Here is a 13,745-nt window from a genome sequence, read left to right as displayed (position 1 = left end):
ACCCTAAATTTACTGAAAGGAGCTCTCAAAATATATAATGTTACATGTTCTGGAAATAGAATTAACTCTTCGACACAAGCTTAAATTTTTTAAATCTGTTATAAATTATAGCTTTAGCCAGCTCTTGCAGAGGCGCTTACTAACAAAATAGTACATGAGAAAATCTATTATAAACTGATTTAAAATCGAGTCGCGAATCCCGCTGAGATTTGTAATAAACAACACCCCTTCAGAGGAAAATCAGATTTAAGGCGACCTTTTAAATTGAGAGAAGTTTCTTGAAATTTTCAATTTTAAGAATGAAAATGTATCATGAAAAATCAAAAGATAAAAACGCGCCTAAAACGGTTTATTGGCTGAATAAACTTTTCGATTTAAGGAGGAAAATATTTATCCTAAGAGAGAGTACACTATGTAAACTTACGTGAGAAAATTGTGGGTTTTAAGTTCGAAACGAAACAAACACACTCTCAATATCTAACATGTTGAAAAAGCAGCAAACAACATAATGAGAGCTTGATCGAAGCTTGGTTCAAACTCGACAAAGTCCACAAAACACACTACAAGTAAATCTCATTTTGACTTGACTTTTGCCCTTTCTCACCAAAAAACTGCCAAATTGCGAAATCTCGAAAATAGTTTAAAGGAGAGGCTTAAGATACACCCAGAACCGTTTAAATCCTCTACTAGAAATTCCCCTCATTGTTGAAAAGCTAAAACCGTCACTGATCATGCAATATTTTCAAATGTGTATTTGAAAAACGAAAATAATGAACGCCAAAAAGAGTATAAAGAATCCATCATACAAAAAACACATTCTAAATTTCAAGCGTTTGTCCACTCGAAGCCATATTAAAGTACCCAAGGAGGAGTTTGTTGTACACCTTCACTGTATCAAATATGGACAATATTGCTCTCCACCAAGGTGTTTTTCAAAAGAGAATCAAGATAAATAATAGATGGCTAAATTGATATTATGAATTGACGGCATTCTTAGAAATCTCCAGGAAAGATGGGAGGTGAAGATAAACTTTGCTATGACACGGTTAATAAGGTGTGATTTAAAAGAATATTGAAGTTAAGTGTTTCCAACTTTAAATTATATCCCAGAAAAAGTTGATCAAAGGATATTTAGTTATAAAACTTTTTCCAGTTTTTAGAAAGTTTTATGATTAATTATTGCTCCGACTGAAAGCTGTTAAAAGGCAAAGTTCATGGATTAACAAAAGAGTATTAAAATTGAAGCTATCTGTGGTATATGATGAATCGACTTGTTAAGAGAACAGTTTGCCGGAGAATTGACTTAAAATTAACAGCAGAAAGGAGATAAAAGTTTAAATTTATTTTAAGGAAATGGTAAATTCCCAAGGATAAAATGACTCTTATTGTGCTAGCTATATACTATTTAGAAGCTGTTAAAATAACATATGTTTCGCATCTTGATGCGAAAATTTAGGTGTGAAATATATCCCTTAATCCTGAAGAGTTTTCAATGAGATATATCTTTAAATTCGAAATATAATGGAATTTTAAGTGGTTTTTGAAAGTTAGAAAAATTTATCAATCACCATGAGAGAAGACTGCACAAATTTTGGAAAAAGTAACACCAAATAATAAAAAGATATTAAAGAGATAATTAGACCATTGGGATCTTTAAAACCTAGACATTACGTAATAGTGTCGCGTGCAATGTTGTGGGTACCTATACATCGAAAATGCTAACCCAGACCCCAGACCACAAGTGGATAAATTTCACGTGGATTAATTTTCGCAAATTTTAACCATTTTCGCGAAATTTAGTCCTCACTAGAAATCATATAAAAATAAAAGAAAATACTGTACTTGAAAAAGGGGCTGATTAGCGAATTAATTTTAAAAGCTTATCCACTTAAGGTCTAGAAAACTTAGCCCAAAAATATCAAAATCTTATTAAAGAATCCAAAATCTCAAATTACGCAAAAAACCCATAAACTCGCAGATTCTATTTCAAAGTACTTAAATTAATAACGCTTAATTTGAACGTGTAGCGTCCAAAATAATTATTTACTACCGCCCGTTATATGCGAAAAGTTAAGATAACTCACAGAGAGAACCAACAAAAGTAAAAAGTAATGTAACTAATGGATTGAAATTGAAAATATTGAAGATGAAGAGTCCAATTTTGAAAGAACACCGCGTTGATGGCTTTCAAAATAAGTCTGCTCCATCTTATCAAGTTATCTTTTTCATGAAAGCGAAAAACCAAACTTTCCTATCCCTCATTTGATCGACAAAGTCAAAACTAGTGCAAGATAAAAGGTTCCGTCAGTCACCAAAGGTCTCTTCATTGACATCATTACCATAGTTAGAAAGTATAAATAAAACTGATAAAACCATTGCTATTATTCAATGCTTATCTCTATACGAAAATCGAATTCTTTTTCAGTTTGTACCATACTTTTGACAATATTCTCTGTTAAAGTAGGGAGACAGCGCGGAAAATATTCCGTACTTCTGGGGCAAACCAAAGACTCCACTCACAGTCGGAAGCCTCCAAACGGAAAAATGTTCCACTGGAACCTATAGATTCATCTTCTTAAAAATAACATCAAAAAATTGTAGACATTAATTTTTCTCTTTTCCCCTTCTAAGCTTTAGTATTCTTCTCTATTTTTTATTTTTTACTGAAAGAATCTTTCCATCACGTCTAAGCCGTGATTTTCATTAAAATGAAAATGAAAACCTAATGGCTCCAACCAGACTGAAGGCCTCGTTTGAAATCAAATACTCCCAAAGTAACACGAAAAATGATATGAAAATAAGAATAATGATTATGAAAAATATTTTGAAAAAAAAATTCTTCACAAAAATGCTCTATAATTTTCACATTCGATGAATGATTAGATATTAGAGTTAGTGTGAACTAATGTGAAGTCAATATCAGGATGTTTATGGATGAGGAAACGTCTGCTCCAAAGCTGCTGTTCTAGAAAACCAAAACACTGTAAACAAGTGCAAGGTGTCCGTTCAAATCAAAAGCTTATTCAAAGAGCTATGTCTAGATCAGGGATTTCAGCATTTAAAATGCTTAGTTTATTATGTCGCCATTTCAAGCGTTGTACTTAACAAAACGGCAGGAGTTCTCCTTTAAATCCTCAAACCATCCTAGGTTTCTGAGAAACGTTTTGATTTGCGAAGAAGTTTTGCAAATATTTTGGCTTCAGGAAACATGGTATGTTTGAGGAAGCTGAGAAAAATATTTCCGACAAAGACGACCCTTTTACCCTTTTACGGGAGTGAATTTACCAATTTACTAATTTTTTAGAATTTAAGCCCCCCCCCTCGCTTGGAATTTCAGTCAAAAGTAATAGATTTCACTAAAAAATAGAATATAAATAACATCAAATTGCTTAAACATTTTAAACGTAACTTTGAAGCTAAAAAATGAGATTCTACTCGTTTTGGACAGAGTATAATGACGATATGCCTAAAAAACTTACTGGCCTAACCAAGAGATATAATAATGTAAAATTTTCAAACATACCTAAGTTTTATAATATAGGTAGCAAGATTTTCAGCCATGCCAATGTTGATAGATGTTTGCGTCTTAAAATAATTTTGGTGAAGTTGGTGCGAAAAACATTTTTCTTCTTCTTTCGTTTTCTTCAACAAGTTATGATTCATCATCGTTTCTATCTGAAAAAATGAAATAAGGAGATCGAAGGAACATGAGAGTTTTCGAAGTTTGAAGAGGAAAAATTCTTCGAATAGTGTGTTGTTGGACGTGAGATGAGATACATAATAGTTGAGGTCTAGGAGGTGTAGGGTTTCATCTAGGTCGTTTGGGTCTGTCCTAATTGGGAGAGTCTTTTAAGAAGGAAAAGAAATTCAAAAAACTAAATTTTAAGGGTTTTTCTGATGATACAAGAGATATCCCTTTTTCAGCTTTCGCATACAATTTAGCTGAACTAGAAAAAAACACAGACAGGTACATTCTGAAAAAGCAATTTGCTGGTGGAAGATAGCGTAGAGGGTATTGGAAGGCCATCAAAACGATCATCTTTAGAACGAACAAGTCCAGGTCATTTACAGAATTGGGAAAGCTCAACTTTCACATCCAGTTACCAGAAAACTATGAAGGATGAAAATTCATATTTCTCAACAAAATATCTCAGGAAGATGTTGCTATTCACAGACATGTGTTTCTAAAAGAAAAATGTTCAAAAATTATCATAACTTTATCAACGAGAATAAAAAAGGGGAAAGTTGGGCCTCTGGTCTCTCCTTGGTGAATATATAAGCATCAAATATCAATTTCCGCCTCCATCAAAGATTAGTTTGTATCGTGTGTTCTGACCAATGCAATTGAAGTTTCTTCCCTTAGGAGACACAGGGAGACATTGTTTTTCACATCCCTATTAAATTTCAATTTCATGGGACTTTAAATATGCCACCTTTGTTAGTTGGAGATAATTCAATGTGCTACCTTTTCAACTTTAGGGGTTCCAAAAGTAACAATTTACTGAAAACAGGGACTTTAAAATTTGTGAGAAATAAGACATGAGTGTGAGCACAAACGATCAAGAAGATGGCCAGACAAGCCATCCATTTCGATAAAATAAATAAATCATACTCACGTTAATTTGCTAAAAGGACTTGAAGCAAACTCCTAAAGTCTTTCCTTTCAACAATATGATTCATTACCGAACTAAAAACATATGCTCACTTATCCAAAATCAAAATTTTCACGTCTTTAATGATCAATATTCCCAGAGAAATTTACAAATCATTATAATTATTATTTAAGATCTAATTTCGTTCCACATTCTCATCTTTCTGGAAAGGGAAGAACATTCAATAAGTGACTTCCCACTCTCATAGAGCGACAGCCCAGAAAATATTCCTTCTTTCAAATGAGCAATCCCAACAAAAATGTACATACAAACAAAATCATGAAAAAAGAGGAAGATTGAAAAACTTTGACATTTTTTTCAAAAAGGAAAGTAAAATTTTCCCTTCATTCACATTTTATTCAATTATTACATTCTTTAAGGGGTGATGTAAGAACAACAATAGAGAAAACCACCTCTATGTAATGTAACCGGGATAGCTTTTTTTGGGCAAATTTCCCTAATTTTTTTCCTTCTTTTCTTCTTTGAGGAGCTAACAATAAGATGAGAGTAATCAGTAAGTCGAAAAAAGGAGATTCCATTCAACAGTGTCGGAAAAAAGAAAAACTAATCCATAATTTGAGGTCAGTAGGTGGTCAAGGCGATATCTGTAGTTGTGACTCAACGAGGGTGAGAAATTTTCTTCCATATTCGACCTACAATGAGCTCTTCTAGATCATGAAATTTCCTTAAGTTTCATGCAACGGAAAGTTAAGACGGAAAGTCCCAGGAATATGTACAAAATATTAAAATAAAATAAAAAACCCTCCTCTTTCAAGAGTTTACTATACAAATTTGAAGTCTTTGCGTCCGACTTAAAAATACACTGTCCAGTGTGAAAATCAATCTGGCTCGTACTCAAATTCATTTTTCAAAGTAAATTTATATCGAAGATACAAAATATATTTTAGCATAATGTTAGAAACCCTGACTGAACAATGGTATTCACACACTACCGATGCGTCTCAAAAGTCCGTGCACCTTGATGTTTATTAAAATAAAAAAGATTCTCTCTAGACATTCAAAATTGATTCTTAAAATGAAATTATAATTCCCGCGTATAGGGGTAAGCGTATATGATATCATTAAATTCGAAAAGGATTCGTGAAGATTCCAGAACCCTTTTACCAGTTCATAGCTTATTGGAGAAATGTTCTCTACTCAAACAGTGTTATGAGTCATTCACAAAAACAAACCAATTCATTGTCTACATTGATCAGAAAAAAAACAATCCATTGTTTACATCGATCAGTCAGATGAGTCCAAAAAGCAAGCGACTTCAAAATAAAACTGATGGATCACATGGAATGAATATGCTCTAGAAAGTTTTATTAAACCCATCCCATTCTTGTTTCTTAATTTTCATTTTTTGGTTTTTGGTTTCATCTCATCGGCACAACTTCTCAAATAAATCGCTGGCTTTTGGTTCGGATTGTAAAATTCATGACCCTAAAACAGTAAAAGTTAGAAGTTGTAAATAAGTTGAAATTTACTTAAAGTACAGTGAAAGGGCTTGGTAAATTCCGATGGTAACCCGTTTAAAAAATCCTGGAATAATATCGGATTGGTGACGTAGTGAATCATTTATCGACGCCGATCATATACAGGGATCTCTTTGAGCGATAAGAAAAAGTGGGAACACTGAGAGGTGAAAGAAAAAGATCCTTAGGTTACTATCAGGAAAAAGAAAAAGATGCTGGGATTTTTCTAACATTTTCTGAGTTGGACATTTATCTTTTACTAAAACCATTATAGTGTATCACTTTTGGAAAGTGAGTCACTTTACGGAGAACTTTTTGAAGAGCTATCAAATGGATGGAAGAAAAGTGATGGATTGCAAAGCGATAAATCGAGTAGATAATTCAATTACGAAGTATTCAATTACTGGTTTATCCAAGGTTTATCAATTGTTTTAAAAGGAGATGAGATACCTTAGTCCAATCATAGCCAGTGGAATATGCAAAAATATTTCCCTCAGCGTTAAAACAACAAGCTGTGATCGATTGTCCACAGTTTTCGGAAGTCTACAAAAAAGGAGAACTTTTTCAACTCAAATGAATCAGATTTAATTCAATTTAGGTGTTGAAATTCTACCCTACATTCTACAATAGAGGTTTTTAAAGGTTCTGCAAGGATTTTCTTACTTAGCAGAGAATCCGCCATTATGAAAGTAAACATTAAAATTGGAAGATGTTCTTCTGCTATTCGAGTGTTTCTTCCAATTAAAATAAACCTTAAAAAACGCCTCAATAACATCGAAATGGACGCTTTAACCCTTAGGCCACAAGGGACGCGTCCTGAGAGAGAGTCTTCTTTGAGCTCAGATTCCAAGCTATGTTTTGGATACTGAAAGGATCAGGTTATGATAAAATAAACCTTAAAAACGCCTAAATAACATCGAAAGGACGCTTTCAAAAACACATACGGCAGTTTTAAGTAACACATACTTTGAGTTTGGTTCTAGCATCTTTATCCCAGAAACTGTACTTTCCATCTGAGCCGACAGTAGCCAGTGTTCCAATTTGTGGATGAAACACGATATCATTCACCTATAATGAAATAAAGATTATCAGCTATTATTTTGTGCCTTAAAAAGGGCGTATCAAATTGTACATTCTCTATAGCAAAGATGATGATGACACATAAACAGTGTGTCTCAAAAGAAAAGCAGAAAAAAGTAAAATCCTTAAAACTCGTCATCTAAACCAGGGCTTGGAATAATTGAAATAACATCAGAATTCTCATTTCAACCAATAAATATTAAAATTCCAAATGATTGAATACGTTTTTGAGATTGAATATTAAGTATACGAGTCATAAAATTTCGCACAAAGCATGAGAATTTTACTTTATATAAAAATCTGTCCAGTTTCTTTACCCTGTAAATGACTTTGTAAGGTTGAATAAATTTCACCAATAACTAAAATCACCTTCAAGATTCACGTAGAGTCCCTAATAAATAACAAAACCCACGCAGCCTTGTTTTAGTGGGGGCAATAAATACTTACAGCATAGATATCTTGAACTTGTCCGGACGTTATATCTGATCGATGGCATTTAAAAGTGAAATTGTCTTTACTGTAAAAAAAAAAGAAAAAGATCAGGAACAGTTGTAATATTAAATTGTCACCCTTACATTATTTAGTTACCCAAATCTATTGAAAAGAATGTATGGCAAATTGAAATTCAAGGATAACTTTGGTGAAATCATATCAAACAGCGAGTTGATTTAGGTTGATCCAAGCAACTCAAACCTCAACGTAATATGGTGATTTATCACTTTAGAACAATACCAATCCTTTTACCGAGCTCCCTTACTTGTTCGTTTTAGGTGTGAACTAATCTTTGTTTTGATTCTAGGGGGTACCAGATTTGCGAAGTGTAAGTGACGGGTAATTCCGAGCCAAAAAGCGAAAATCGACCCTTAGAAAGGAAAAAGACTTTTTGGGGACCCCAAAAATTTTTGTGTTTTCACTCAACCGTTTGAGAGGAAGAACTTTCGGGGATTTTCACGAATCTTGGACTTACATCTTGGATTACAACATTTCAACCTGTTTCACTGGATTTCTCTTAAGGAAAATAATTTAAAAAAATTGAAAATGAAGTAAAAAATTTTGGTGCTATAGAAAAATCAATCATTCATCTTTTTTAATATTCGTCTTTTTATTCTAATGATACAATAATAAAATTTAAATTTTCATTGAAAGGGGTACAGAGGGGTAAACAAAAGAAAAATAAGTGCACACTTAAAGGGATAGTGATAGTTAGAGCGTGGTTTGATACCGGTTAAATGAAACCTGCATCACATGAATTAATAAACAATCTTACGGATCGGTAGGATTTATGTATTGCATGGCAACTCTTCCTTCTACTGATCCCAATGCAAATCCATTTGGCACTCCTTTCTTATCTTTGCAAATTGACACACATCGATGCTAGTTTAAGAAAATTTAAGAATTTCTGATATATAATATGAGCCCTCCCCATGGGGAATGGTTCCCACTCCTTTAGGAATTCCTTTTTTTTTAAATAGCAATGCATCCGGCGCTGTCCAGACAATACTGGTCCTGTATACGTGAGACACAGATACCATGATGCATAGTGATGACACTCGAACGATGCGGGAGAGCATATATCCCTTCAAAGAACCGTAACGAGTGCCACCACATACCACAATGCCTGGCAAATCACCAACACTTTTTTATCACAGTAGTGGTATCTAATTCCCCTCACATGGTATGGGTTGATGTGGGCGAAGGTACAGTAGTAGTACAATGGGAATCGAACTCGGACCTTCCAGATAGGAGTCTATAGCGATGACCACCCCGTCATTACGCCTATGAATTTCTGATAATGATATAGTTATCAAACAAGTTTCATTAATCGAATAAAATAACTAAAAATTAATCCATTTTACCTGATACTTTAGAGGTGACTCGATTTTCTGTAAAAAGCGAAATAAAAAAATGTGATTTAAAAAAGAAGAGCACACTCATACAATGAAGCTACCCTCATTTTTTAGTTTTCCCCAGCCACTGGAAGCTGCATATATAAATCAATCAGTGATAACAATGTTCTCCAGAAACATATTATAAACGTTGAGCTTTTCTCGCAAACTGAGTTTTGATTCTTTTGAGTTTTTATAAGATACCTTATACTCCTGTGGTTGGTTATTCAATTGATAGACTAGAATTCCCCGTTGTGCCGTGGACACTATTGCCATGGGATACATGACATCAGCACAATAAACTTTTTCACCAGTTTGCATGGTAGCCATGGGTGAAGCAGAACGAGTATCCCAAAATTTCAACGTCTTGTCCCAACTCCCTGTCATTAAGCACTGGTAATTTTGTCCTTGGATCCAATGAATTGTCTTAATTGGAGCATCATGCTGAAAATGTAATTCAGAAGGATCAGTATATATTTGGCACGATTCTTTGACACAAAGAAACGATTAAATCAAAATTGCACTTTATATTTAACATGGGTCTTCAAAATTATGAGTACCTTAAGGGAAGAAATTTTTGCGGGAAGAAATTTTCGCGGAATCTATTTTCGCGGTTAAGAGGATTTTTTGTTTAAAATATGTCCTATTTTGCCCTAAAAAGACCAATTTTATAGGTATAGGTGTTTTTTTCCAATCATGAGAATATTCGTGTTTCGCAGAATTTAATTTCGCGGATTTGTCAAAAAACAGCGAAATCAAATTCCACAAAAATTTGTTCTGCGAAAATTTGTTCCTGCAAAAAATTCTTTCTTTAAGGTAGCAGGACTGGTGCGATTTACTTACCTGAGCACAAACTACTGATTGATTTGAAGCTAGATCCCACACTTTGGCTTGGTTGTCTGAACCGGCTGTGAAAACCTTACTGCCATCCTACAATTTCAAATGAAGATAGAAATGCGAAACAGGTCATACAAATATGAAGAATACTTTAGAGAATGAAATTTCAGTAAAATAAATTAGACTTATTCATAGTGTCCTCCCAGGTTGGTTCCCCCTACTTAAAATCCAATTTTTCTCCATTCCCCCCTCTTTTTTATCCCCTATCAAATTTCAAATTTTCCATTTTTCCCCATACCTAAAAAAATGACACTTTGATGATTTCATAAATTTTGTGTCAAATTATCAGATTTAAATATTAAAATTATCACTCAAAGGCATTTTAATTACTAATTTCAAGCGAATTCTGCCCATCAAAAATAAAAAAATTGTGAAATTGAATTAATCCTTTTTGCGTAGACGAAAGAATCATTAGGTGTTTCTAATGAATATTGAAATGATAAATATTAAACAATTGACTGTTAAAATTTTCCAATATCGAGTTACTTACAGCATGCCAACAACAAGACAGAATTGGTTTTGTGTGAGACTGTTGAGCTTTCGGTACTGTTTGACCATTACCTTGTACTTCCCAGCACCTCACCTGAAAACAATAAAGCACAAGTAGAAAAAAACAAAAAATGACACATTTAGGACTACATGAGATACTGGGTATACATCTGGGTAATCTAGGGGTAACTTATTAAGAACGAAACTAAGACCATGTTCAGACGTTACAGTTTCGTATCCCTCCAGTATGGTTTTCGTTACGGATCGAGTGTTCATATTGGTTTCAGAGCGTTTCAGAACAAGAAAACAGAGCAGTTTCGTTCCGATGAAAATAGTGGAACGAAACCGTTTCAATCAATTTTGCTTTGTAACGTCTTCTTTTTTGACGTTCACACCTGTTTCGGAACCGTTTCGTTTTGAAACGATACGGAACCGTAATGTCTGAAAATGGTCTAAGCATTTTTTATTTCAAAATCAATTATTAAATACATTTAAGGACTTACATTATTATCCCATGAACTTGCAATGAGGAAATTTGCATTTGGACTGAATTTTAAACAACTGACAGTATCAGAAGGAGGTTGCGATACTTCGATATCTTTATTTGGATTGGTTGCAGTTGTGGTGGTGGTTGTAGAACCTCCAAATGAAAAACCCTTGTTTGCATTTGACGATCCAAATAATGACATTTTAATTTAAATATTTACTAAAAAATATCAAGATACATAAAAAATGACATTTATTGATTTGAACCTTAAAACTTTGTAACCAAAATAATTATATAATTTATAATCTGTCTCAATATAACCTGTAGCGGAGACAAAAAGGGATCGAAATCGAATTTTGAGTATTCGATATCACTTTCTTAACAACCCTTCAAAGACTCTATAACCCTTCGAGTACTTTGATTGTTATTGATTACTCTCGATAACTTCAATAACCAATTGATCTCTTTGGTAACCAATTACTATCATATATCTTTAAGAAAAACCAAAAACATTGACCTAAGACCAAAGCACAAAAAGAAGCACCCAGCCATAAGATTGACCCCTTATTTCTTGGCCATTTTCCCTGCCATTTTTTGGCCTTCGCCCTGGGTTTCCTCAAGTAACTCATGTTGCGCATTCTGATTGGCCGGAGAAAACGAAAGTGGTTTTTGCGCGTGAATTGTGTGTTTTAATTGGGCGAGATAAACTCGATTTCAGATTATTTTGACGCGCTGCTACAGGAAACATACATTTGATAGAATCGAAGGTATTCAATATGATCGAAGGTACTCTTAGGTTCCAAATAAACGGGGGGGGGGGGTTCGAATAAACTGGGGGTTGGAAAATTTTCTAGATTTTAATAAACAGGGGGGACCTAATTGCCGGGGGGGTTGGAAATTGTACTTCTGAAACCCAAAAATAAGGTAAAAATAGGCTAAAATCAGGCTATTTAGAGCAAAGTAAGGGGCCTTCTCTTTGACAGCTGAAAATATTCTTAGAGATTAATAAACGGGGGGGTCCTAATAAGGTCCGGGGGGTTGGAAAATATTCGAAAAATTAACAAGCGGGGGGGGGGGGGGCGTTTATTTGGAACCTAAGAGTAATCGAAAAGTAATCAAAATGATTGAACAAATGCTTGAAGAAAATGCCATAATATACCGTGAAGTCGGGTAACTTGCATCAGTGGAGGGGAAACTTGCATAGCCATCAAATGACTGACTAATCAAAACCAGTTTGCAGAGTATGGCAGAAATCATTGAGATCTCAGGGGGCAGAGTGTGTATCAGTTTCAAGGGCAGGGGCAAATTTTTGATAATTTTCTGGTTTCAGGGGCAAAATCACTGAAAATTGGCTAAGTTTGTTACTTTTTCTGTTTTTTTAGCAGCCTTCCTGGGTGGGTACACAAAGTTTAAGGGCAGGATTTCAATGGTACCAATGGTATGCTCCAACTTTAGACAAGTGTACGCAACATGGGACTTGTTGATATCGGGCCTGTATTTTCACTTACTGTTAAATCTCTTTGACAACAAATTTGTTTTGATAACTCCACCAAGTTTATCAATCATACTTTCTGTCATAACATGTCACGTTCACGATAACTTTCACTGATAGCGCACCCTTTTTAACTTTTGTTTTCATTTAAAATGACCGGACGCCGCATGGAGAATTAGAGAAAGTCTGCCGCCTAACCGCCTATCGCCTGATGAGATTAACAAATAGCGAGTGTGTATCTTGCCACGCGAGTGATGCAAACGCTCACATTCGCGCGTGTTCCACTACGGATTTTTTTCATATTTCCAGTCATGGAAATCCTTGCATTTGCACGGGGTGTGCATTTGCAAAGGTTTCAACGATTTTTTCCGACCCTGTGCAAATGAGCTAGAACGTGTTAGGCAAAATGCGCAAAAATCAACAAATCTCAACTTTAAAATGAAAATGGCATAAAACGAAGATGAATGGTATTTTCATTTTTTCTTTAGAAGATTCTTTAGCCTTTTTAGAAAATTTTTGTCTACGGGTTAAAATTTTTATCTGTGCATTTTTTTATAATCGAAAGTGAAACATTTTTCAAATCTGTGTAAATGCAACGGGTTGCAGTGATTGAGTGTATTTGCACAAGGTTTTTTCGTAGAAATCGTGTATTTTTTAATACGCGGTTCATTAAACTCAAATCAAATGACTTTGGAGGTTCAGTGAAATGGTGAAATGGTGGTGGAATGGACGTCCCATGTTGCGTAAGATAGTCCCAAGTTGGAGTAGTTGACGATATAATTTTTCCTTGGGGGGGGGGGAGCAGCCATGACATGCTCTGAAAACTGGAATCAAAGCAGCAAAATTTCAAAACAAATGAACTATGCAGCTCCGCTCGCAGCTCTACTCTACCATTTTTGTTTTGATTTAACTTTGTATTTTAATGACCAGCCAGCTCATTCATTTGAGGGCTATGCATGTTAGCCTCCACTGATGCAAGTTACCCGATCTCACGCGGTAATACTAATATCTCTGGGGAATCTAGTCACTAGTGAGTATATTCGATCACCAATGAAATAGATAGGTGGTCACTGACCATACTTGATTATTATCAATCATTATCGATTACTTCGATCACTTCGAACGTTCCACTGGTACTGTCTGGCTGAAACCTTCTTGATTTCCTAGTGTGACTAACTGAATTTTGGCCCATTTTTTATGGCGCGCGGAAGCGTCAATAAATACTGTCTTGTTTTAGACGAAACTATGTCATTTAAACCGATACTATCTCGTTTAAAAAGAAAC

At 34.5% G+C, this 13,745-nt stretch overlaps 1 protein-coding gene across 1 annotated transcript; it reads right to left on the bottom strand.

Moving 5' to 3' along the window:
* Positions 1 to 5,497: 5,497 nt before the first annotated feature.
* On the bottom strand, positions 5,498 to 11,189 carry LOC136807574 (mRNA export factor-like). The gene is made up of 10 exons (XM_067064157.1): positions 10,986 to 11,189; positions 10,484 to 10,576; positions 9,940 to 10,026; positions 9,301 to 9,540; positions 9,067 to 9,093; positions 8,478 to 8,584; positions 7,658 to 7,727; positions 7,097 to 7,198; positions 6,581 to 6,673; positions 5,498 to 6,098 (listed from the first exon to the last, which is right to left on the bottom strand). The coding sequence occupies exons 1-10, from the start codon at positions 11,169 to 11,171 to the stop codon at positions 6,012 to 6,014; spliced, it is 1,092 nt and encodes a 363-aa protein (XP_066920258.1). The 5' UTR covers positions 11,172 to 11,189; the 3' UTR covers positions 5,498 to 6,011.
* Between the last annotated feature and the right edge of the window lie 2,556 nt (positions 11,190 to 13,745).

The sequence above is a fragment of the Clytia hemisphaerica genome, unplaced genomic scaffold (assembly GCF_902728285.1).
Source record: "Clytia hemisphaerica strain Z4C2 unplaced genomic scaffold, Clytia hemisphaerica genome assembly, whole genome shotgun sequence".
In the NCBI taxonomy this organism is placed as follows: Eukaryota; Metazoa; Cnidaria; class Hydrozoa; order Leptothecata; family Clytiidae; genus Clytia; species Clytia hemisphaerica.
The sequence above is the reverse complement of the archived record's forward strand: the minus strand, read 5'-3'. Positions and strand labels throughout refer to the sequence as shown.